Source organism: Magallana gigas, chromosome 9 (assembly GCF_963853765.1).
Source record: "Magallana gigas chromosome 9, xbMagGiga1.1, whole genome shotgun sequence".
In the NCBI taxonomy this organism is placed as follows: Eukaryota; Metazoa; Mollusca; class Bivalvia; order Ostreida; family Ostreidae; genus Magallana; species Magallana gigas.
The window spans coordinates 3,843,958-3,870,946 of NC_088861.1; the positions used below are offsets into that span (position 1 = coordinate 3,843,958).

The 26,989-nt window shown below is 35.2% G+C and overlaps 3 protein-coding genes across 8 annotated transcripts in view; 2 read left to right on the plus strand and 1 right to left on the minus strand.

Moving 5' to 3' along the window:
* Nucleotides 1-1,851: 1,851 nt before the first annotated feature.
* Nucleotides 1,852-5,717, minus strand: LOC136271334 (acylcarnitine hydrolase-like). Its single transcript, XM_066071178.1, is given in 3 exon segments — nt 1,852-2,339; nt 2,902-4,045; nt 4,047-5,717. Coding segments are annotated over 2 exon segments (612 nt in total). The 5' UTR covers nt 4,391-5,717; the 3' UTR covers nt 1,852-2,339; nt 2,902-3,777.
* A 133-nt stretch (nt 5,718-5,850) lies between these two features.
* Nucleotides 5,851-26,285, plus strand: LOC105346611 (5-hydroxytryptamine receptor). Of its 6 annotated transcripts, none has more exons than XM_011455304.4 (2): nt 5,851-5,990; nt 24,550-26,285. In XM_011455304.4, exon 2 carries the CDS (start codon nt 24,610-24,612, stop codon nt 26,086-26,088), a length of 1,479 nt encoding a protein of 492 aa, XP_011453606.2. In that variant the 5' UTR covers nt 5,851-5,990; nt 24,550-24,609; the 3' UTR covers nt 26,089-26,285. The 6 variants fall into 6 exon arrangements, with proteins under 6 accessions (XP_011453606.2, XP_034332812.1, XP_065927249.1 ...); XM_034476921.2 differs by lacking the exon at nt 5,851-5,990 and adding an exon at nt 11,113-11,250; XM_066071177.1 differs by lacking the exon at nt 5,851-5,990 and adding an exon at nt 12,871-13,076.
* LOC105332964 (serine-threonine kinase receptor-associated protein) overlaps nt 8,985-26,989 on the plus strand; it is a 182,838-nt gene continuing 164,833 nt past the window's right edge. The window contains exon 1 of the mRNA XM_034476938.2: nt 8,985-8,988. The gene's annotated coding sequence lies outside the window, so the exon portion shown is untranslated. The remainder of the gene's footprint in view (nt 8,989-26,989) is intronic.

A 26,989-nucleotide genomic window follows, 5' to 3' on the forward strand; every position in this document is an offset into this window, starting at 1 on the left:
GGGTCTGGACCCCTCACTCCCACCCCTTCTCTAAATCTGTGCACACGGTGATGTACATATGTATGCACACAGAAGCAAATCTAAAACCGGCAACCGCCACGGGGAGGGGGCATAATTTAATTTTTAATTTTGTTTGTATATTGATTAACTGAAAATTCACTGCAAACAGTTCAACCCCAAATTGCACATAAAGTGCTGCTCATGTGTATTATCATATGGGAAGGGATCTCATCCTTTAGTTATGAAAATTATAATTTTCAAATGTATTACCGGAGTTTGCATGTGGCCTTCATTTTCAATTTAACTGGTACAAAACAGTGTTATTTAGGGGCAAACACTTGGTGCGGGTATTACTGTCTAATGACAGCATCTAGTTTATGAATTATTGTTATCTGTATAAAAATCTAATTATAAATATTATAAAAAAAATAATGTTGAGTCTAAATAAATCCAGTATATATTCTTTAATAACAATGCACTCTTTTTACACCTACTAGATACATTTCATTTTGCTGGAAGTAATTATGATTTAAAATGTCAAATGACTAGACACAGAGATCTTTATATTCATTTATCGATGTAGGATTCCTGGATGACGTATCAGAGGTTAGTATCCAGGTTTCAAAAATAATATTGCTACATGTACATCTATCTATATTTAGTAAAAGGTACAGTCCCTTCATATTAAAACATGTCTAGACAAAATGATGGGAAAGGCGCTATACCTCTTTGCTCTTTGCCATTTTTAGTAAATGCTTCGGAGGTTGTCAGACCTCAAAGGTTATCTAGGACCAATGCACTGGAAACCATAGGAAACCTTGCGTCAAAAAACAGTCCTACATTTATAAACACTCCCTCCCCCTCCTCCTCCAAGAAATTAAACATGTTTTCAAATCTGTCAATGTATTAAGCAGACGCAAGGACAAATATCAAATTTTCATATCAGAGCGATAAATTTTTGTGATCGCCTTCACTATTGTGTCCATATGAGGCATCCGGCAAATGCTTCCACGTGCGCACCCATTCCGCTTGCATAAGTAGTTCTTATAAAAACTTGAAGGCTGGTTTACTAGTTATGTAACATTTTACTCAGTTTTATTTAAATTCATCAACCTTAAGAGATGCAAACATACATAAACTACAGTTAGACCTTTTAATTCAAGAATGCACATTTTGTCTCACGCGTAAGAATTTCGATCGAAAGATTCATTCAGTAATGCAGTTGACCTCGATGAACTGACCTCAATCATAAGAAGATGATCCATAAACTGACCTCGATCTATTGATGTTGCATAATAGAAGCTAGGAAGACGGCTTGATTTATAAACAAGGTTACGTTATAATGCGACCTCAATAGCAAGTTATGATGGCATTCAATGTTTTTCAGTCGCATTAAATTATTTTAATAGAACTCATTTTTTCTATACGTATTAATGCTCCTTGAAGAGCCCTACTCAGTATTCTAAAGAAGAAGAAGATACATTAACATTTAATAATTACGTTAAAAATATAAAACTAGACAAGGAGTTTACAAACTTTCCCCAAATTTATTTCGAAATAAAATTTGTTGACGGTTTACAATCATATGATGAAATTACGGTATACAGATTCAAAATATTCTATATTTTGTAAATATACAGTACTTTTTTAAATTAGTTTACATTAAACTGATCATGTTGATTGCTTCTAGCTATCAATATATCATTATTGCCGATCATTCCTTTAAAAGGAATACTTGTTCAAATATCTCACAGATTTAATAAAATACATTCATTGATTGTCCAAAGGTGATAAAAAATTAGCAATGCCCCCTTTTGAATGTAATATTGCAACGGTTGTGTTAGATTTTTTTTAAGTCTTAAACATCCAGCGACTGTATCATCGTCATTGTAAAAATATTTCAATGTAAAATATGAAATTCCAGCACTAAAGGATCTTAAAAATACATGATAACCATGTTTTTATGCATTTATAATACGGGTATACATCTTTTCGTTGTGTCTTTCTGTTGCAAAAGCACTTAATTGGAAAGGCTGTGGATACATGCACATACAAAGTAATTAAAAATAAACAACATCGGTAAAAGTTTGCCAAGATGAAAAATTGTCAACTCATTTGATTAACCCCATGCATATTTAGGTGTAATTGAGTTTATAGCCTGTGTGTGAAAATCATGCACATCTTTAAGCTCTTTGAGTGCTAGCTCTGTCCAAAATGCTGTGCGAGTCGCTAACATTTTGTTTTGTATTGATAGTTTTGTGTTGAGAGTCAAGTGATATTCCGAGTGATTGTCAAATTTTGGCCAAACCAATGGAACAGCGGCAGGTTTGTTTGGATCCCTACAAAAGAAATGCATTTACATCACTTCATATTTAAAGAAAAAATAAATGTTCTGTGACAAAAGACATGTGATATACATTTTTTGCATTATCACCGGTGTGAGATCGGTTTGTCCAGTGTGAGACAGCAGTGTGAGATTAGTCTGTCTTACACTGTGTATTACTACGCCGCTTTAAAAGGTTAACAAACATTTTCTGCTGCATGGAAATCCAAATGATTGATTGAGATTATTTATTAAGGAATTGTTTTGCTTCGTTAATTAAAATTTATCATATTTTTATTAATAAAACTGTCGTATGTTCTCACGTGCACTATTTGAAGCACGCGGAGGGATAAACCGAAAGTAATCTTTTTAACGCCATAACAGAAAGTTGTCAGACATGGTTTTTTAATGTAAAATAATGCAAGAAAAATAATCATGCAATATATACTCGTGTGGGATTGTGAAATTTCACCTCGGGGCCAAGATTCACGGTCTAGGACGAGGCAATCTTGGCCCCGAGGTAGAATTTCACTCTCCTACACGAGTATATATTGAATGATTCTATTAGTAGCACCTACCCCGTCTTTGCAAAATTAGTCCAGTACGTCATGATTGTCTCTGCAAGGAAGACTTCCTCCGATGGAAGTGTGTTCTGGAAACTAGGTCCTGTTTGCATGCTGGAAGGAAACCCAACTACGTAAGCTAATTCATCACCATGAGCAGCCCCAGGAACCCATGGAATGGGTCGTCCAAAGGGAAATCGATGTGTGAAAAGATAATTGTATGTATGTCGCTCCGGTGCCTGCAATTTATCTAGAGCCTGTGCCGAATTGTAGGCCGGAATGAAGAACTGGTAATCTGTGGTCATGTCTAGAAGTTTTTGACGATATGTGTCATTTGTCTCACTTGTTGACCAGTTTGTGTTAACAAATGACATGACATCAGCAAGAGAATCGATAGTTATACCAAACCTATCCGTAAGCATTGAGTTAGTGACGTAATTGTTGACAACGTCAATAGCAGGGTACGAGGGTGTAACTTTACTGTGCACAAATGGAAGAAGAGAAACCATAGTTATGAACCCACCATCGCCATCATTCACGCCAAGCAATAGGTCGAGGTCGGCGAGAGCATCTCTCACATCAGCATACATGATTTCTGGGTACAAATAATTGTCCGGGGGTAGCATCTTGATGAATTCGTTGTCTACAACGGGAGTCCATTCCGGACAGTGTATTTCATCTTCTTGTGTACCAACTTGAGCGTTGGAAATCAAGTCTTCATAAGGTTTTGTTCTTAGGCATGACAGGAGCTCCGAGTTGGTCGCTATGGAGCAGTTTAGTTTTAATCCGAGTAATTTCGCAAATCTTCCGACAGTAGCTTTTTCTCCGTAGGCCCAGGGACATATACATGTAGCTGTGCCACTTTCAGAGATAATTCTGTGTATTAATCCTTTATTCGGCGGATACATGGCTTGATAAAAAAGAGCTTGCACCACCTGCAGATTCTCCAAATAATGTAACTCGATGTGGATCTCCTCCAAAGGAGGCAATGTTATCATGGACCCACTGGATCACCATATGTTGGTCCCACAGTCCATAGTTTCCTTTCGATGTGTCATCATCGGTCGCTAAAAATCCAATCAGACCCAGTCTGTAGTTGGCGGTCACTACCACGACGTTTCCAAATCCGGAAAGATTGCTAGCATCGAAAAAAACTGGACGATCCTATGGCAAACGTTCCTCCGTGGAACCAAACCATGTCTGGTAGATTACCGGTGGCGTGTGCTGTTGCAGATGCGTATACGTTCAGGGATAAACAGTCCTCCGAAATGAACGGTGTTCCCGGGAAAAACTGTGTGTTTTGTGGACATGAAGGTCCATATTGGTCAGCAGAAAACGGAGTTGAAAATCGAGCTTTTTTGACTGGTTTTGAAAAGCGAAGGCTTCCCACGGGTGGTTCGGCGTACGGAGCCCCAAGAAATGTATTTATGCGGTATGTTGTTGAATTAAACGTGGACGTTTTTACTAATCCAATGATAGTTCCAGCAGCTGAATGCACAGACATATACTGACTTTGGCACAATACACAATGGAATAACTGGGTTATTATAGCAGTTACTGTGAAGTAAAACATCATTGAAGGACAGTCTATAGCTACTGACCAGTACTGACGCTAATGACCACATTCGGCTGTAGTGGACACTTTATCTTAAATACTTAAGATAAGATTAAATTCCAGATCTCTGCTGATAGCGTATCTATATCTATTCATGTTATATCTTTAAAATACGAACTTTTTTGGTTATCAAATGAAGTTAACCAGTAAAGTATTTTTTGTAAAACATAAAGCACGCAAATCAATCTTATTAACTATTGTGTTTTTATTCCATGTAAATATTTTTAGAAAGAGATTGCATATGAACATGTTCTTAATTTGAATTTTATAGCAGCTGCTATACGTCTGTCTCCTATGATATTTATATCTATCTTCATGAATGTATATTATTGTAAAAGAAGTTATGCTTGATATCATATAAAATCATATAAGGGGCATCGAACAGTAGCTAGTTATTCCAATTTGAACGAATCTGAATAGTTGTGGAAATACATGTAGCTTTATATGCATTGAGTTTGAGAAAATATGTGATTGTAAATTGTTGGTACTATACGATTTTAATTCATCTTAGTCTAATATTTAACTTATTTTTTGACATATCTTTTCTTGATAAATTGACTATTGCGTAGTTCATTTCATCCATAAAAAGACAAATTAATGTTACATGAAGAAAAACACGTTCGTGAAAAGGGGTGGTCCTCAAACAATAAACATTTTACAATGGTGTTGGAATCTATTTAGTTTTAGTTTATTCAAATACTACTGTAGTCATAGTATACATGTAGATTATATTTACAGTGCTGTCAATATTTTACAGCCCTGTATTTGAATAAATAACGAAAGCTAGTATCTTTTGAATTAAATCAGTTCAAAACATTCAATATATTGAACGCTTAAACATACTGCTTCTCCTTTCGAAATAGTTATCATACACTAGTATACGTGGCTGAGATACCTTGTTTAATTATCCTAGCTAGATAGTACATCATCCTTCTGTAATAAGAAGTGCAATGCATAGTAATTTTGAACAAATGCACTAGCTAAAAATACAACAACAAACAATTTGTGAAATGAAAAGCTAAAAAAAAAAAATAACCACATTTTAAGGCAATTACACTCCATCAGCTGGGAAGTATGTAAACATGGAAAACTTCAAGTCCAGGTATTGATTGAATAACATCAACATCACACCAGTTGCATGTATACACCGTCAATAGTGTCAATTGATTCTAAATTATAGTGCATAAACAGCACATGCATATTCGTGTGAACATGACTAAGTATAATAGAGTATGTATTATATAATAATGGGTTGCGTATACATAGGTGATAGCCATAGAGATTTAATTCATGAGTCTATACGGGCAGTTCAGCTGTAGGTGTGCCGCACGAGAGATTCAGTAAACATTCGGGGTCCATGTTTGTAACCTATAATCTGGACTGTTACCTTCACGGCATCAATACAATAAGTGCCATAGCCTCCCCTTTATACAGACAGGTTGGAGATCTGCTGAATACTGCTGATCCAGATCCTGTTATGGAGGAAGAGGTAGGTTTCTTCAGTTGATTAGTTCGGTAATATCTCTCTCTCTCTCTCTCTCTCTCTCTCTCTCTCTCTCTCTCTCTCTCTCTCTCCATACCCATTTGGTCCAAAATGAGTAATTTTCTTCAATGTTACAATAAAAAAATCATTTATCAATTAATACTATGGAAAACGTCATGGCTGTGTTTATCAGAGTACTATAACTAAAGCGGGATAACTTTTGCCTTGTCAGGATAAACTTACACTCTTACCCCAAAATAGTCAAAAGATATAAATATGATAATTGCTCCACTTCCATTGCTGATATTCCTTTACAAAATTATTATTCATAAAAATATAAAACATTTCATGTAAGTTGTTTACCAATTAAGCATCTTTGGGGTATTTTAAGAGAAAGCACTTGTATTCAACAATTCTCTATTTGTAGCACCATTGTGTCCTTGATAGGTCAGAAATTTATTTTGTAGATAGTATTATTTTTCTTATTGGTATGTCAGATTGACTATAAAACTTTGTAAACTGAGACTATTGTATTCAATAAATTAACCACAAAAAAAATAAATAAAAAAAATACAGACCCGGGCGTGAAAAAAGAATTGAAAAACCTGGTTGTATTTCAGAAAACGTTACTGGACTCTCAAATATTTAGACTGAATTTTTTTTGTAACTTGAAAAATGACACCCTTATATAGGATTCCCCTATATAAACAGCGTAATTCAAATTACTTTCATGCTCGTTTGCTTCCAGGGTCACTGATATTGATATAAGTCCAACGCACCCAGAAATATTTACGGTATTGTTTTTGAAGAAACGTCCGGTATACATTGTACATGATATAGATTCTAAATTGTTGTCATACATCTTCCTTTTAATCACATATGTAATTAACTGATTAATAAGTCGGTTTAGACTACATGTATTTTGTTTTGTTTATTGTTAGAAAGATAGTCCAAAATTACTCTCTCTCTCTCTCTCTCTCTCTCTCTCTCTCTCTCTCTCTCTCTCTCTCTCTCTATTGTATTGTGTATACTTATGATGTGTTACATCGATAAGGACCAGTGTCAAATTTTGGCGTACAATTCAAAAGTCCCATAGATAGAATCTATCACGGTAGTTACTGGTATGTAGAGCTGTGGGCGTTCTTGATCATTTTTCAATTATTGTTATCGATTACACTTAACAAAAAGAAAAAAAAAATTGTTCAATCATTCACAAAATCTACTATGACTAACAATACATAGTAAATGCATTAGTGCATCACATTAAAAACAAACAACGTGATTTTTTATTACAGTGGCTTAATCAGATTTTCGGAAAAACCAAGTTTCAAGGATCGTACTAGAAAGAAACCACATAATATTTAATCGGTCAATAGGATTTGGAAACTTGTGACGTAGAACATAAGGTCGTTAAAAATTCTTGTTGTTTGGAGAACATGGAAACATGGACATTGATTGGTGCATATTTGTGCGTTCGAGAATGTTTTCTTTTATATAGGGATGCGTACTTATGTAGTGCAATATACCGAGAGGCCGCTAATCACAAATGATTATTTTTCTCAACAAACTTTCGATTTCATTTAGTGTTTGATCTATAATAGGTTGTGAACGTCTACAATTAATGTTTTTCGTAAGAAATCAATTTTTGAGGTTTTTTGTTGTTGTTGTCACGATGAATAATTATTCTTTTTACATTAAAAATGGCATGTTACAATATGCCCAAGTTGAAGTGTACGTAATAATTGCTTTAAGAGTTATCATATATGTACCGTGTACTTGCAATTTTGCACTTGATAGGGCATAGTGAAAAATTAAAATTAATTGAGAGTAAATGTGGAATGTGGGATAGACGTTGTGAATAATTGATGCAAAGTAATTATTATACTATTACTATGAAAATCGACGCATAGAGAAGTAATGTTTTTTTAATGTGAAGTACAATGCAGTTAATGTCTTATTTTTCAAAATCTTATATTCTATAATATTGAATGTCATTAAATTTAAACCCCAAAGTATGCATGAATTCATTTCATCATGAAGAAACTATTAGTTTTCTTCGCTTACGTTTTTAAACAAGGAAAAAAAACGACCAATGTGAGCGCTTGTTCAAAACAAATACTAAAACCAATGTGAATCAAAGTACTGAAGTACTGAAAGGCGGGCTCTTTTGGCGTGTCTTTAATTAATAATTATGCATATTGTGTAGTAAAGACTGAAAATCTCTCTCTCTCTCTCTCTCTCTCTCTCTCTCTTTCTCTCTCTCATGCTTTTAATGTCGGCAAAGCGTCAGAGAGCGACCAAATTTTGTAAGCGGCTATAAACAAAAATATGTCTGTCTAGTAGAAAAAAGTTCAACAGTTGCTGCCTTTAACTTTGCAGCAAGCATTATTTATTCAATCCTCATTTCTTCAACGCGCGGCAAAGTAGTTCATGGAAATTCATGCGCATTGTATGTGTCCAAAATGCATAGTCTTGTTTTCAAAACACGTTAATAATGGGAAAATTAAAAAAGAAAGACAATTCTCTCGAAATAAAAAAAAAGAAGAAACAAAATGCCAACACTTTTGACAAAACGTGGCTCTTTGTGTAACTATTTGGTATAGAGGAAGCTTTTACTTTGACGCTGTTTGGTTTTTTGTTTACTTTTGAAGTTGTGCTATTTATAGTAAACATTGGCGATTTGCCTGCCTATAGCCAGAACTCTGCTTTCAGCAGAGCCCGGCTAAAAAATGAGGCGGATATACAGATTTACTGTTATGGGAAGAAAAAAATAGATATTGTCCGAATAGAATAGCTGAATTATTCGAAAAGTGGCATCAAAAGATCCAGTGAAGTTACAAAACTTTTGACCGATTTGTTGAGTAGGTGACACCTTATTTACCTTTAAAAATGTCATTGAAACAGGATCCGGATTATTACAATACTCTCGAATGCATCATGTGACAATTAATTCATTGTTCATGTTCTTAACAGTCATAATATTTAATCATGAATCGAAGGTTTCTAAGTTTCATAGAGTTTTCAAAATGATTAATTAATTTATTTAAAATTAAAATATGGTGACGCACAATTACCTGGATTAAAAAAAATCCTAAATTAGGTGAGAAGAAATTCGATAATATTGAATTTTGACAGAACAAAAGGAAAAGGCTGATTTTTCCTGCAGTTTCAGCATCACGATTTCGCAACGGTACTGTGAACTGGTTAACAAAGCATGTTACCGGTATATGGTAATAAACAAATCAAACTGAAGTGTTTCATTTGTAACAAGTGATAAATATTACATTTATACACATGTACTTTTAAAAAAAACATATCTGCTGTACTTTCCAATTTTTTCCCAGTCAGATCAGAAATACACTGATATTCATTCAAGTTCAATTAATTCGCTTAAACAACAGTTACTTTTGAAATGGTTCATTCACTTCTATAATTATAGAACTTTTCCATGGCGTCAAAATGATCATAGCACGCGGTTATCGCTTGTCGCTTAGATTATTGTAAACATCAAATCTAGATAATTATCTAAACAAATCTGAAAAAATTGTCTTTTCCAAACGTAAATTTAAGTGATAAACAGCAATGTTAAAAAGTTCACCGGGATATGAACCTGGTGTGATCAAATCTCGGCATTTAAGAAGCCCTTCAGGCTTCGCAGGATTTTATCACGTGACCAACCAATTTCATATCCCGGTGAGCATATTTAATTGCTGTTTATTTCTTAAATACCACACATCAAATTTAAATAAAACGCTCAATAATGTTAACGTGGAAACCAAGGATAGAAAAAGAAAACCAGTATTATTACTTAAGAGGTCAGACTTGCTTAAAAGAATACATCAATGTCATGTAACTATAAACTCAAAATCATCTTGGGTATCATAGCTATCAATTCCCTTTTGCCATTATTTAAAAAAAAAAAAACCTCAATTTTCGACTAGGGTACCATTCAGATCTAAAAATTTCAAAAAGCATCAGGCATCTTACTGTAAGATATTTTACTGGCCTATTGATTGGAAACCTTATAATAGTTGGTTTATGAATAATTGGAATTTCTGCATTCGGTCTTAAAGGCGTAGGTTCTTATCAGGACCCAGTAATGCAGTCATTATGAACGGTCTACAATGCATTCCCATATGAGATCCAGACTAATTGAACCAATTTATAAATACTAGTATTTTTTTTTCAAAATCGCTTAATTCCTCGAAACTTATGCGTGGTCATGGATGACGTTAAGCATGAACCAGAAGTATTAGAACCATTTTAACAAGAGCTTGGACTTTGAGTAGTGTCGAACAGCAATGTGACGTAGGCCTGTCTATTTCTTTGCTGGCCACTCGGCCATGGCTCTGTGAAATCAGCAAGATTTGCCTTGCTTTTGAGCTAAGACTTCGCAATCGGTGTATATTGCGCTTGAAACGCGTCATTTTTAACTTGTTTTGACGCATGAAATAGATAGCTACGTCCTACTGAAAGTCCAATGTCTTGTTAAAATGGTTCTATCTTCACGATATCTCGATCTGAAAGCTAAGGATACACTCGATCAATATGTAAGTTAACAACTATACAAACTATGAAAGGGGAAATGGAGATATAAGATATCGCTATAACATGCGAGGATAACTAACTGTAGAGTTTTCTATAAAAAATATCCGTAAAAAATAATTCATTCAACAGAAATAAGAGAGTTGTGTGTCTTTTTGTTTAGTTGTCACGCAATAAAGGGTCTTTTTTAATGTCAACATTGCACGGGACATGTCATTGCTGAAAATAACGTTTCACGATCATTAAATAAAGGTGTCTGCTTTCACTAATCGCTGTCTGCACTTCAACTTGATTAACAGTGAGTAATTAAACACACAAAGGGTCTCCTGTATGACGACATAACTCGGTACGGATGTAAGAAAAAAACTTGGCCATATAAAAAAAAATCAGCAAAATTCCACAGGGCACGGGATGATAGTTATAAATGCCCAAATTGAATAAAATCAACTCGATATGTCCTTTGTGGGTGCTACGGGTTTATTATCTGGGATGATAACAAAAATGCTGTTAAAATTTAGTTACCTGAGACGATTTGATTGTGTACACGAAGCCTAGTATCCAGGTGTGATTTATGAATGAAATACGTGGGAGTGTTTGCCATGTGACGACACAAAGCGGAACTGAAATTGACAGCCCGTAAATTCCCGTCCTGGAGACTCGTTGCGTAATTTTGTCAACAGTGCTGGTTTACTTTACCGGAAGTCTTCGGGAGGAAAACTTGGTAAGACGAGATATATTTAATTTACTTTTTTTCTTCTCTTTCTATAGTTTATCTAACTTGTATTGATTTGATATTACTGGCCTGTGTAATATAATTGTGCGTGTTGATCTGGAAATGGGATGGGGTTACAAAAATAGAGGTCTGTGTACATGTGTGTAAGGGGGGGGGGGGGGTCTTCGCTGCAATAATGAATAAAGTCGTGTTTTGCGATGCAACATATGATGTAGGTGTAATCAAACCAATGTCGACTCGATGAACTAGAGAATCGTGAAGTACTATAAATAAATGGCATGACAAGTTTTGGTAGAAAACATGAACGTGTGGAATTCTGTAGCATTTCCCCCACACTCTTATTAATAATATCATTCGCCAATAGTGCCATGTGCGTGATGAGGAAAAATACGTAAACCAGTTTTAAGTTATTTCCTTTTTATTTCAGCTTCTGCATTATAATATATAGGATAATTAGTCTTAATTTTGATACTTGGAAAATGTTTTACTTGTAATTCAGTCTTAACGCAATTATATGTTACACTTTCCACACTGACCTTGATTTGATTCAGTGACTGTGAGTAGACACGCAATGTGTTTCGGGGCCGATAAAGGCCTTACTATTTGGTTGCATACAATTACAAACCCACGGTAAGCTTTAGATACCTATTAGCCCTGTACCGGAAAACCGGAGGGGCTTTATCAATATCACTGTATGTCAGTCATTCTGCCCGAACTTCGTTTTCCAGATTTCTTCTCTTTCTGTAACAGTTATGGTTTGTTGGATTCATTTAAAACTTGCTGTGTAACCTCAGGTTGAGAAACTACAGATCATGCAAGTTAAAAATGATGTTTTTTTTTAAATTGAGTAACAGGTGATGAAAAAATTAATTTTAAACGATTCATTTTTGTTTAGTTTTAACTAACTGCATGTAACTAACGAATTTGTTCTTGAAAAAAAAAAGATTCATCGAATTGTTTTTACCTAAGACCTATTCAGCACTTTCAGGGACGTAAGTTACTCATATTCTGATATTTACTCATTAGCCTCTGAATACTTGTTTCATATGAATTGAATCATGTGCGTGTGTCCCGAGATTGAATTTAATGTTCATGCCTGTACACTCTACGGTATAAAAAACCACACTCAGTGCAATCTATAGACGCTGAATCCCATTAACATTTTAATGGAGTAGCATATCTTAAACATGTTTAAATCCATGCCATTAATCTAGGTCTGTTAAACGCGATGGATACCCCTTACAGAAAACTAATGAAAGATAATTATTCTTTTTAATTTATTCTTTAAAATCCGAACAGGTGACTTAGACCATTTATTTTTGAATGCATAATAATATAGGTATATAGTAATCATTTATACATTTATTCGATTTCTTAGAAACACCACCCCTTTTCTGCTTATGGTGAAAGCCTTTCTTCTAGACTTGAACGGCGAATATGAAATTTCGCCCACAGCTCTTTAACATCTGCAAGAAAAATGTACAATCAAAATATTTGCGTATGAGAAGGTTATGATCTCTCGAATAAATTGAATTTTATTCGGGAAGCTATTTGATATCTTGAAATAGATGCTTTGAAACCCAAATCATTGTTACTCAATTACAGGCGATAAATAAATGAAGTGTCATAACATCGACCCAAAATTATTGTATTAGAGCGAATTAAGTGAAGTTGGTATCGATTTAGTGCCTTAAGCTAAATAAAGAAAAAGTTAAAAGTTTACGGCAACTTATGTTATCGCCAATGCGACTGGGAAATGGCTAGTTATGGATCGGAAGTCATTGAAGGAATGACGTTCTATATATTCGCAACAGGTTTGTCTTTTTAATAGAACCACTTTAACAAGAGCTTGGACTTGGGGTAGTTGTGTCAAACAGCGATGTGACGTAAGCCTGTCTATTTCATTGTTGGCCACTCAGCCATGGCTCTTTGAAAACAACAAGATTTGTCTGGCTTTTGAGCTAAGACTACACAATCGGTGCATATTTCGTTTGAAACCGCGTCATTTTTAACATGTTTTGACGCAGGAAATAGATAGCGAGGTCCTACTAAAAGTCCAAGGTCTTGTTAAAATGGCTTTATCTGCTTTGCAAATGAAAACATGTAAATCTACATGATGTTATGATATTACATGTAGTAATAGTAACTTCACGTCTACGACAGCATTGGAATTGACTATTTATGGATATGAGAAATGCGTTATGATTCATGAAAATTACTAAGGATATTTTTATGAGTTGTTATAATTAGACATTGCATCATTTCAGATTTGCTAATCAATATTAAGACTAATACAGGCTGAGCATGTCCTTAAAATGTCAAGCAGTGAGTCATAACAGTGTAAAAATAAATTGATTGGTATGTAACTGAAACATGACCATTATTGTTGTTGCGATTTTTAAACGAACAATGTTGGTCAATGGGTGAGGACTGGAGAGTGGGGGGGGGGGGGGGGGGGAGATGACGTGCAATTAATATTAGTGTGAAGTTAAATGGTGTGGGCGGGGGTGGGGGGGGGGGGTGGGGCTTAAATATAACTGATAATGATAGCACTGCTACATGTAGATCAATTATTATGTGGAATTTGGGATTGTATTATCTTCATTTGAGTGAAATATTAGTTTATAAAAGTCCACTTTGCTAATAAAGCGATGGAATTAGATTATTTGTGTCATAATTAATTCTGTCTCCGTTTATGATATGCTTTTTGGGAGGTGATTCCAATCAACTTTCCTATTCAGTTACTCTGGCAAACCGAAAGTGAAACAGTGTTTGGACCTAAGCACAAATTATCACCGCTGACAAGACTAAGTTCTTGAAAGTAATAGAAAAAATTCGATGTAATGTATGCTGAAGCATTGTTTTTCAAGGAAACTTATCTATAAACACATTGAAAATAGTCAAATTTTATATACTGCGAACAATTTAAATATTTTTGTAGTCTCATGTATTCCTATGCCAGAGTTAATATAGTCTCGTTCAACCAGACGCTCGGCTGTCTCCGTAAATCTGCGACAAGTAGAGAGGGGGCTCTCTTGCTTGTCGGATATTAACGGAGACAGCCGAGCGTCTAGTTAAACGAGACTAGAGTTCGATATCAATAGTGCTTGGATCCATACAATTTTTAGAATCGTTTTGATAACTAATACATACTAGTAGTTGAAATCTATCTTTAAATATTACACAACATGATTCATATGGGATTTCTCGAAATTCTTGTCGGAAAAGTCTAAAAATTCATATTATAAAAAAGTGCGTAATTCAAATACAAACTAGAAACTAATTGCCATGCAAGATAAACTGATTTTAATATAAAAAATTATCGATAAAATCAACTCCCGTCAGTACTTCAGTACTTTGATTTATTATTACAACCACCCAAGACTTAAATTTCAACAAAATATCGGAAAACGTTCCTTTTGTGTATTTGCTTAAACTGCGATAAATAAATGTTAGGTTACACAAAACGGTGGAGAAACATAAATTGATAACATACTGCTATAATTGTAGAGAATTAGTACACAACTGATGATGTAATATTTATCTAGTAGGGACAAAGCAAATGCGAAATGGGCATTTAATACTCAGCATTCATACAGCAGCTAGCCCCAAAATAACACCTTCATTTATAAGAGTTGATCATCCCAGTATTTGCTCTGTAATCAGCTTTGTTCAAACACGTCTTCCCCATATATCGTAAGAACATGTCATTTACTGAAAGGGGATATGTATTGATGAGTCAAAACGCCGTCACGAATTTGCGCGCATCTTCGCATGACTAAACACATTCGTGAAACTATCGAGACGAATTTCACAGAAAGAATCGCCACCTTGTCGTATTATTGGGACAGCTCCTGGAAGATTTAGTGGAAATTGTCAGATTAATGTTATCCACCCCCCCTTTCCCCGGGGAGAAAAAAAAAGGAATGTCGCAGTGTCACTATACATCTCGGAGGACTTTTCTACTTTATTGTAGCCAGAAATCTGTGACGAAATTCAGGCCTACACTTAATTTACTAAAAAGTACATGTATTAGATACTAGTATGCCGTTTTTATCAATTTATCTTTTTTAGGGGAGAGATGGGTTGTTGGGGAATGGGGAGGGGGGGGGGTAACAGGAAGTGTATAGTTGCATTATATAGTGTACATGTATTTCTCATTGAAACCTGTAACACAAAATGTAAATGTGTCCGATAATAATGCAATACTTAGTATTCAATGATTTAAACAATATTCATAATTTAAATCCATACTGTGTTTACTGTGTCTACACGTGTATTTTTTTTATATCGTCTGCTGCATCATCCCTCATGGATCAATATATGGCTGTCAGGATTGTGTTAATATATATCTTGACGATTTATAAAGAAGAGAGAGAGAGAGAGAGAGAGAGAGAGAGAGAGAGAGAGAGAGAGAGAGAAGAAAGAAAGAGAGAGAGAAAGAAAGAGAGAGAGAGCAATTATACAAAATCGACCGTTGATATCGCAGCTTATCAATGCATTACTATTAACATTGAAATAGAAACTGCTTTAATATCTATCTATCTTTATATTTCCATAAATTTACATTTTCCAGTGTCTTTGCCTGTGATAACACTACGTATCGATTTTGTACTATATAACCCATAATACAAATGACGCCAAATTGAGGCCCCAGCAGGGTATGCTTATTTATATTTAAATATTTAATCGTACGATGGCTAAAAATTATATAAATATAAGTAATAAGGAATCATTCTTTGAATATTATTAGGTGATAATTTCGGTCGGGGCGTGATCAAATCTATCATAAAGCCCTTGGGGCTTTATTGGATTTGATCACGCCCCGACCAAAAATACCACCTCAATCTTTCAAAATAGATATACAAGCTGATCAGGACAATATACTCAGGCGTATCGTGTTAATGGTCCCTGGTTAGTTAATAAATATTGCATCTAATCTAACGTAGTCCAACGGAATTCTGTCTATCTGAGTTAACGGAGGAACAGAAATTGATGGACACTAATAACAATTTATTTACGACATTACGTATCCCTAGAACTAAATATCCATTAGGATAAGATCTGCCGATATGTATAGCTATGACAGCTACAATATCAAAGTATTCATATATGTATAGAACCAACGACATATCGTCTGCAATACGAAACGGTTCAATGTGCATTCACATGTAAATGTAGGGATATTGATTGGTCGAAAAAGAATACTTACTAAAACTCATTTCAATATTTCTAGATTTATTTATTAGATTAAATAGAACATAGATCCCAGTTTCTTTTTTTTTAAATACACAAGAACAAGGTACACTGTAAGAATTCTCTGAAAATTATTTTTGTCTGGAACGAAAACAAATTTCCCAATTTTTCCAAGAAGCCACACCCCCGAAAAGCAACGCCCAGAGTTATTTTACAGTAATCTATTTGATTTGTTTTTTTTTAAACACAAAAAGCCATTCTTATATTTGTGTTATATTTTGTATTCAGTGATTTGTTCCTATTTAATAGCAAAATGTGATATAATTTCGATCATTTTGGCTAGACAATCAATTGCAACATATCAAAGATGCATGTTCGGAGAGGGATGGGGGGGGGGGGGAGGGGTACGAGTGGGTGTAACTGATCGAACATTCAATTATTTCACCGGTTTTTTTAAATCACGATCCACAGAGACATGCTCAAGTCGTTGCTATTTTAATTCATTTTTATCGAAATGTTTGTGCGTTAGTGGGTGTTTAAACACGGGCATTGTGCTTTTAGAATAACTAAACTAAGCTGATCAAATATTTTGAAATGAAGATAAAATCTGTTGAACTAATATTATCACATTCATCAGATTTTCTTGCGGAAATGTCTTTTTAGTCTAAATATGTCAAATGCTGTAAAATAAAGGTGTGGAGAGAGAGAGAGAGAGAGAGAGAGAGAGAGAGAGAGAGAGAGAGAGCGAGAGAGTGTGTTAAAAAGGAATTTGACTTTTTTTCAATGAACATACTCGATTTAAAGTACAATACAATGACAATATCTACTGCTTGGCTACATGTTTGAGGACAATAGCACGTGAATTGTCCCAAGATATATAGCAGCCCATTACCGAGTCGAAGCCGGGGGAAATAATTGTTTGCTGTCGAGGGGGACAATAAATATGCTTTGTCCTCTTAGCCAGTAGATCACTGTTAATTATGTATACTATCAAGCTACCGGATGTTGAAATACTTAAAAAATGGAGAGAGAGAGAGAGAGAGAGAGAGAGAGAGAGAGAGAGAGAGAGAGAGGTTAACTTTAAAAGGAAAGAAAAAATCGTTCTTGCATAATTTTCTATATGCTTCTATTGTTTGCCATATTTGTAGTTTACATGTACATGTACTTGATCTCAAAGAGTACTCATAATTTCGTTTATTATGCATGAAGTCTCTTGTCGGGCTGAGGAGGGTGCGTTCGGATCGTGACGGCGTTTCGCTCCTTCACAAAAGGATTCCATTGTTTAATATTTGAAAAGCACTAAATCAAATCGATTTTTTAACGATTGGATCCGAAAAGAAATAACAAACAGGTTCTCTTTTTTACTCGTTCTTTGGAAGGTGATACAGTTCTCTTGAAGTTTGGCGGAGAATGTTAATGGTGTATAAAGTAAGTTGTTTCCTCTTTCACGATAATTCTAGTGCTTCAGTATTGTGTATATACATCTCCTCAATGTGAATTCAACGTGGTGATGTTAAAATGAAGATGCATTTGCTGCAAAGTCTTAGTAAGTTCTTTTTTTTTTTAAAGAAATTTCTTGTCTTTTCCTTCCCCTAAAATTCTTGAATTTTAGCTTTTTTAAACAGTAAAGGATTTCATACGATAATTTTGACGTTGACATTTTACATTAAATCAAACTATTTTGGTGGGTTTTTATTTTATTTTAGAACACAGATATAATGAATCTGTAAACTAGAATAACAAGAGTTCCTAAGGCTCTATCATATATACACACTATTGATGTGCTACATTTTTTTTAGTTTGTGTACATTTAACTTTTTAAGATGGTTTAATGCGGAAATGGGTTATTTAATTACGTGAATTGTGTACATGTATATGCGATAATTCTTAAACTACTGCAAGTTCTAAAGAATGAATTGAATTTAAGAATATTGGGTTTTGATGACGTAAAAGAGAAGGATGTTTTGGTGTTTTGAGGACAGTAGTTGAACGACGTTTGCAGCTTAAGAAATGGCCATTTGTCTGCATTACGACGATTGACGGAGAATAAGACGAGTGCAAAAGAAGAGGGGAAAAGCCAATATGAATAGCTACACTTTCACAAATGGCTTTCATGGTTTTTTAGCCTCTTTAATTAACTTTGTGCACAATTTTGTTCCTTCAGGATGCCTAGGCTCTATAAGCATGCCTATGCATGAATGCAAGCAGTCAAAAAGAAATGGAAGGAAGTCCGTAAAACCAATTAGTGATCATTCTAAAACTATGAAGCAGATCCAAATGAAAGTAAAAGCGATCAATAAAGCCGTTAATTAGAGTTCCTTATCAATAGTACAGGCCTTTGACTTTTGTACCCGTGCTTAGTGCGATGGAGTCTTTGGAGTGAACAAAAATCATTTGTTCAGAATCTCAGAATATCGAAGTCACTCTTCCGACTGCTTTTCTTTCATATTTATTCAGTATATATGGTTATTTGTTCTTATTCATTTATTGATTTAAAAAGAATTATGACTTCATATCTCTTAATTATTACTTATCCGTGTAACTATTTTCTCAGGCATAATCTCTCTTTCTCCCTCCATTCTTCTCTAATTATCTCTTGCGTGCATTGTACATAAAGGTTGTGCATCTCATCCCACCCACCCTCTCTCTCTCTCTCTCTCTCTCTCTCTCTCTCTCTCTCTCTCTCTCTCTCTCTCTCAAAATAACCTTTGATATTCTAGATATTCATGAAGTTCAAGAACGATGTCCTAAATCGACAACTCATTTGCACGTCAACATCGTAGTTGTCAGAGTTTAAGTACAACACAAAAGGAGTTTTCAGCAGTAGAAGCTCAATGTTTTACAGATAAACTGAATTGATTCATTCGACTAATCGATTAAAAGCGTCGAAGTTTTTCGCATATGTTACAAATATCAACTACGTATATTTGTAATAAGAGCTTTTCTGGGCTGGGAAGATTTGTTATACAGATAACTTTGCAACCTTTTCTATTTATATTCTTAAATGGCGTTGCACTAATCAAATTATTGCAATCAGAAATCTGTACAAGACGATATTCGTTAAATACAATATAAACCCAGTTATAGCTAATGCCTGCATCTCTATGAATTCACTTTGCTAGCTACGTAAGTAATTCTTTACATTCGTATAACAAATGTGTAGAAAAAAACGGGAAATGCAAAATATACGGTACATGTACATAGTACATGTTTCCAAATTAAAAACTATTGAAAATCCTCAGAAAATATTTAAGTGATTAAAAATTCGAATTCGATACTAACTTGATACGTTATACACCGTATGTAATATTTCGATAAGGAGTACATACCATATACCAAAAAACAGCTTCTAATGAAAAGTATAAATTTTTATGGAAATTTGTAATGTCTCAACTTCTGCTGTTTAATTTATGTTCACTTAATATGTATTTGAATAAAATATTTCTTAAACTAACTTTGCGGGACACATAATCAATTCGTTATATCAGCTTCGTTTGTTAAAATTGATGTATTACGAATGATTTTAGGAGATTTCCCAGGGCCTTCCGCAAAAACCTCGCCATCGTGGTGAAATTGTTTTATCCGTGCTCATACCTTAGTTAAGTCGTGAAAAATTGTCTGAGTATTAATTGAGCACAACGATTCTTTAACAATTCTTCATTCCAGTACAATTCATTTGAGTGAATAAGTTAATATTTTAGAGACAAGTGCTAATTGGTAGAAAATACGATTTCAGATTTGTTTAACCGCACTGTTTTTATGCCGCCAATATTTCGATGTAATTATTTTTTCAAATAATACATGTACAAAGATGTGCACTATATTTTCTTTTAATTTTCAAATTTCCTATTCAGTACCAGCAATGGATCATTTCTGGCATTCTAAGTATCCCTTACGCCCCTGTGTGTATGCTTTTTATTCGGATTAATCCATGTGGTTGACATTTTTGTTGGCGGGGATTATCATACTCACGGGAATATGTATTCATTTTGTATACTGTACACAACCCACAGTCCAATCTATGTAAGTCCGGTCAAAGTGTCTAACAACCCAACAATTCATGGGGGCCGTATCAACATTACCTCACGGACGATTATTATAATTAAAAATTGTCATCCATTCCTGGATTTTCGATAGAGTTGTCTCTGTAGATGCATAGTGGCTTCGCCCGTTTTTGACAACCTTTTCGTTATGATGGCGTCCTTCTCATTCAGCCAACACTGCTAATATTGATTGCGTTCGTCCTGTTAATGTTAAGGGGGGACTTAACATCTGAGTAAATCCCAGGCTCATTTAAGGCAATGGAAGCATACGTTAAATCTAGACAAGCAGGACAGATAGTGTTACGAAAATAATTCTCTTTATAGGAAGAATAATGTTTTCGTCCATTCTTGATAGATATCCAAATGACGAACTTCAGTCCGTTGACACCATTTTAGAGGAATAATATTCAAGAAAAAATAGTTTAGGGATTAAAACCCGGTTCGGTAAGCAATATGTCTCTGTTTTCCTTTCATTTTATCTGTCTTTATTTTGTTGGTACAATTTGCTCATGTGATTTCTTTGTACAAGCCCTCCTGTATCTATCTTGTAGAAAATCAAAGTAGTTAAACTGGACAGAAAGGGTAATACATGTTCTGAGAGTACAAGCGGGTTTTTAAAAAATGATATTGTCAAAGCAATTATTGTCAAAATTTCATCCCTTGACTCCGTTTTTCAAAAAAAAAATTAAAGGAGGGTTCGAGGTTAAAACAAGACTCTCTCTCTCTCTCTCCAAATCACTCTTGCAATTAATTCACATTGGGCCCCGGGTCTTTATTCATCCCAGTAAATCAACTTAATTGAAGCTGTGGACCATGGGGACAAACTTTAAATCTTGTCAAGCCAGTTATAGATGTAGGACTTTTTTTTTAAAAAAACCTGTACAACTCTGAACTTGCTCTCTCTCTCTCTCTCTCTCTCTCTCTCTCTCTCTCTCTGTGTGCGCTTATCATTGTTGCAATTCATTTTTTACTACAAACGAGACAAAACAACTTGAGCCTGATACTCAGGACATGTCTGTGCGTAGATGCTATAGAATAACGCATCCGTACTTACTCCATCTCCCGTTTATTTAAAGAACGTGCATCTGGATTTATTTATTCACAATTGTTTGTCATTACAATTTTAAGTGTCTGTAATATACCTTACTATTTTAAACCTTAAAGACTTCATAGTATTCTCTCTCTCTCTCTCTCTCTCTCTCTCTCTCTCTCTCTCTCTCTCTATAATTTTAAGAACATCCTTTAAATGATTAAGAAAAATTAGGTCAAGAAATTACAAACCGGTGAACAAGAAAATTGCATCATCTAGGGTTGCACATCTTTTGATTAAAACTGACACCCTTCGAACACGTTTTTCGTTGGCAAATGATTACCCTAAACTTATATAACCGGTTGACTTGCTAATATTTCATTCATTCCTCTCATTTCACACCAATACGCAGTTCAACGATCGTAGGCCGTGAGTGGTCGTTCGTGCCGCCGTGTCCACAATGTCATTTCCTCTCCCTGATTATCACGTCTATCACCAAGGTATCCTATCCCCCCACTATTAATTTTTTTCCCTCGTCGTTAGAATAGGTGTCGTTTTCATAAACTTACTGAAAGGCATTTACCCGTGCACGCACGGATTCAGAAGATACGTACATGATTAAAAATAAGTCTAGAGATACTGACTTAAGAATCGTTGCATGGTGAATTCTTGCTATTTTGAATTCTTAAAAGATCAATGATACAATAGTTACAGTCAAAAGATAAAAACTTATCTGAAAAATAGAGCCATTTTAACAAGACCTTGGACTTTCAGTAGGACGTAGCTATCCATTTCTTGCGTCAAAAGAAGTTCAAAATGACGCTGTTTCAAACGAAATGTGCACCGATTGCGTAGACTTAACTCAAAAGCCAAACAAATCTAGTTGATTTCAAAGAGCCATGGCAGAGTGGCCAGCAATGAAATAGACATGCTAACGTCACATTGCTGTTTGACATAACTCCCCATAGTCCAAGCTCTTAGTAAAATGGTTCTATATAGTTCTGTTTTGTAACATTAAAGTTTGAAATATTTTCTACATATATTTCCGTGGGAGAAAATTTCGCTGCGGCACTCGCGAGATATACTCTTCGCAAATAAAAAGTGACTAACTATTAATATATTCTTTTGAAGGGTTATTGTAAAGAATTTTTAAGCTGAAATATCTCAACCGAATATTCTAGCATATTGTCTTGTTTTTAGTAGATTTAATGAAAGTCATTTCCGACCACATTGATATGATAATGATGAAATGTAATAAATGTTCCTGGATTCGTACGTTTCTAAATTTTGTTGAAAAAGGGGATAGGGGGTTATATGGAAGCATATGAGTGTTTATGTCTCCGCCAGTTTGAAAAGCTGATGTTCTAATTTTAATTTGTACACATATGATCATATTTGTCGTGAAGGCCCAAGGAGGTGCGATTGTGTACATTTGCCTTAATTCCAAAGAGCCGTCTTCATCACACCTCGTTTCTAATAATCTAATTAATTGATTTGCACTGCAGATGTCAGTCAATTTAATGACTTTACATTCAATTTCCTTGAGAAAAAAAAATCAATCATCCATTTTTCGCCGTCGTCCAGTATGCTTCATTCATTAATTAACCAATTAAGAGAAGTAGGCATGACATTTGATTCCTGGCAACGGAAAGAAAAAAAGTCTGCGGCGTTTGCAAAATCAATCGGTGGGTAATATACGAGCATTGAGGACCTCAGTCTTTACAAAGGGTCATTTTGTCGTGAAGAACTCGACCCAAGCAATATGTCACGATCAAACTTGATTATGATCTAGGTGATCACTGGACGTCTAGCCGATTATCTAGTTCACTAATTACTTTATTGAATAAATGATCTTTGCCTTACTGTAAGAAGGTACTTTTGGTTATCCAGACCAGAAACATGTATCTGGAATTGGAGACTAAAATATGTTAATGATTGCTTTCTTTTCTAACTTCAAAAGTTTGGCAACTGCCGATATTTAAGAACATTTTTAATGTGTTTTATCTAGAACAAACGAAAATATAAAATACGTAAATACGTCATGATTTTCTTTAATGTTGTGAACTGCAAGTAAATATACTGCATTAACTTTCAATTGGTTCTATAGCATTTACAAGAGCACAGAAACGTACGTGCAATCCTGATTGTCTGTTTTACATGTACTAATTCAAAGAGGTCGAATATTCAATTATACCCATTTGTTAACAAACCGGAAATCGTTCAGCTTTTGCTGAATGTAGTGATTAAATTATTCCAATGAGATGACCTTGGTCTGGGTTTTTTCTTTACTTTACCAAACCTTGTGAGAGTGGAGAACTTGAGTGCTTCGGATTAAATATTAATGTTCATTGGCTGTTGATTTTACGATTTAACGTCTGTACACTATTGAAAAAGCTTCGATTTGAACTGCGCTAATCCGATTATTGGCTTGATCTATCCAGGTCAAACTTTAAAGCTTTCAAATGGACTATCTGAGGGGAGCACTTGCTTTGTACAATAGTGGATCAATGTCCTTGGACGTTATTCTTATGACTACAGTTAGGTTTCTGTGTGTTGTGTGATGTTTGTGTCTCCCGGGGTATTATATTTCAATTATTTGGTCGACGGTATGATTATTATGATTTTTTTTTTCATCATTTGTAATATTATTAGCCAAATTGCTTTCAAACCCACGGATAAACTCATGGGCATCAACTCGATGTCTTCCTACACAGGATATTATACTTCGGTGGCATTGTCATACATGTATGTCTGACGATGACGTCGAAACAGTAGGTCACATAATGATAATGTCATTGCAGTTATGGGGGAGTAAAGTATATGACAATCCGCGAATGAAATTGAAGCTCGATGAAAGTATTTGTAGGTAGTAGCATTTACAGTAATAGATTGGAAGTCTATCCTCACAATTAAAGGATTGTTTGTACATAGGTGTATGAGAGGCCAGATACTAATCAGTTGTAATAAATAAATATTGCAGTCATTGTGTTTGAAAACATATGGTTGTTTGTCTTTCAGATATGATGACAGTCTGTGGTGAAGCTTCAGACCTTTGACTATAGAAGCAACACACCCATCATGAACACCTCTACAACGGATGGGACGCAGTTCTTGGCAGAAGAATCAAGACAAAGAATTTCGGCCGATCTGTTCAGCCGCCATCTTATTCCGTCCTTAGTTTACGTCGTAGTCCTAATTCTTATTGGAGTCCCCGGTAATTGTCTTGTGTGTCACGTGTACACCAAAAAATGGCGGCGGAGACGAAAACCGTCGACGCTGTTTGTGCTGGCTCTCTCGTGGTTCGACTTATTAAATAACGTTGTCTCTCTTCCCACCGAGCTGTTTCTGTTGACCAACTACATGTCTTTTGATTACCCCGCCTTGTGCAAAAGCTCCAGGTTTGTGACGTTCTTCATGAATGCTGCCTCTTCCATTGTTCTCATAGGAATAGCCATTGACAGATTCATTGGAATTTGGTGTACGTTCAAAACGAAGCCTTTCAGCGTTTCGCGAGCCAAATTTGTGGTTGTGTTGTCCATAATCTTGGCTGCATTGACATGCTGGCCAAGTGTTCTGTTATACGGAACTCAGACAATTCAAAATGGCCAGTTTTCCTTAAAGACCTGTCTCATCGATGATGATTTCCGCGAGGGCGAGAATGCCATCTATCCGTTTTTATACGGCATGTATCTCTTATGTTCGAATGTGATAATCGACATAATGTTTATCGTGCTGTATGCCATGATTGGTATGAGGATATACCGCAGACGACAGTTCGGCAGTCTGAGTCCAAAACGTAGTTGGAGCACTGTGATAACCTTCAAACGGAGGCCAAGTCTCTGTTCATACTCTAGTACAACTAATATGGAGGAGGACAGCATCCCGTTAAATGCGGGGAAAGGCAGCAAATTCTGTGCTAGGTTGGTGAGGCAGGAGAGTTTCTCTAGTGAAAAGTCGTACAATACTCTGAAGAATAACAAATACAGTATGAACAGATCCGTGGACTCCTTGCCTGCTAAAGTCAATGGAATGAGACACGAAAATTCTTGCCGAACATTATCCAAAATTAACGAAGTACAGAACAGCTTGATAAACTCCGAACACCGTAAGCGGTCTGCCAGCTTGCCAGAGTGTAACGTTCTTCACGTTGGGTTAGCCGATGCTAAAAAATCCCCCAGAAACACGTTGTTGAAACCGAGGAGTGTTTCGCGCCAAGCGTCATTCATATCCTCCCAGACTCTTCCAAGTGAGGTTTGTCGGTACGGACGTACGTATCATACCGGAAGAACTACATTCATGCTTTTCACTGTGACGTTGGCGTATGTGTTAACTTTTGTACCGTACTGTGTTATTGTCATAATACGGTACACAGACAAGGATTTTTACGACAAGCAGAGCGACTTGCAGAAAAATTTCTACCAACTTTTTCTCCGGTCTTATCTCTTATCCAGTGCAATTAATCCGTTGATATACAGTTTTACTAGCCAAGCTTTCCGTAAAGAATGTGCAGCTATTTCGAAAAAGTTGTTTTGCAAGTTGAAAGCTATGAATGTATGAGAATTCTTTTTCAATGCTATGAAAGCCAAATGTTTCAATTTTTAAATGCCATTTCATCCATTCCTCCTATTTATGAAATTATATGTTTATTGTTTATTTATATATGTAGCTTGTTGCTTTTTATAAATCTCCATGAAAGATGTTAATATTGACCTGCGTTCGTATGATTTGTAATAAAGTTTGTTGAGTTTTAATAATGTTGCTTCTGAAGACATATTATCCCTTACACGAAATTGACAGTTTGATGGCCACACTCCTTAACAACAGTATTCCTAACAAGAAATATCACATTCCCCACTTAGTTCCCCATCGGCAAACACAGTTTCTACAGGGCTTTTCAGCCTTTTCCCGAGGGCTCTAAGGGATAAAACATATTACATTCCCGAAAGCATGTCGCTAAATGAAAATCAATGTCCTTCTATGAATGAAAATCAATACATGAGGCGATTTATAGTAGCTATTTGAGGGAATAAAAATAAAATGAAACGAGACATTATGATAGTGATATCATTTCTGAACGATGAATCATGTTTGGACCCTTAGTAATATTGGACAGTACTTTCCTCACAATTGGCTTGCAACACATTAAATATTTATCTCGATTCCAAATAGGGAAGATTTATGTGAAAAATTGAATGAGATATACATGTAATATGAAAATAAACAATTAATTTTATTTTGAATGTCAATTGATACCAATTAGTTAACTGAGTTGAATATAAGTAAAAATGACTTTATAAACTAATTGTTTAGAACCATCAATTTCCAAAGGGGTCCGATTGATCATATTTTTTCCATAAGAATTGGGGACCCGAGGCCTTTTATTTATATGGGAATTTAATCAGAATTTTTCCGTTGGGGGCGGACCCCCGTTACAACTTCTAGATCCGCCCACAAAAAC

What these genes read in the sequence shown, in the direction of transcription:
- LOC105346611 (XM_011455304.4), top strand. Translation starts at nt 24,610, where the DNA reads ATGAACACCTCTACAACGGATGGGACGCAGTTCTTGGCAGAAGAATCA.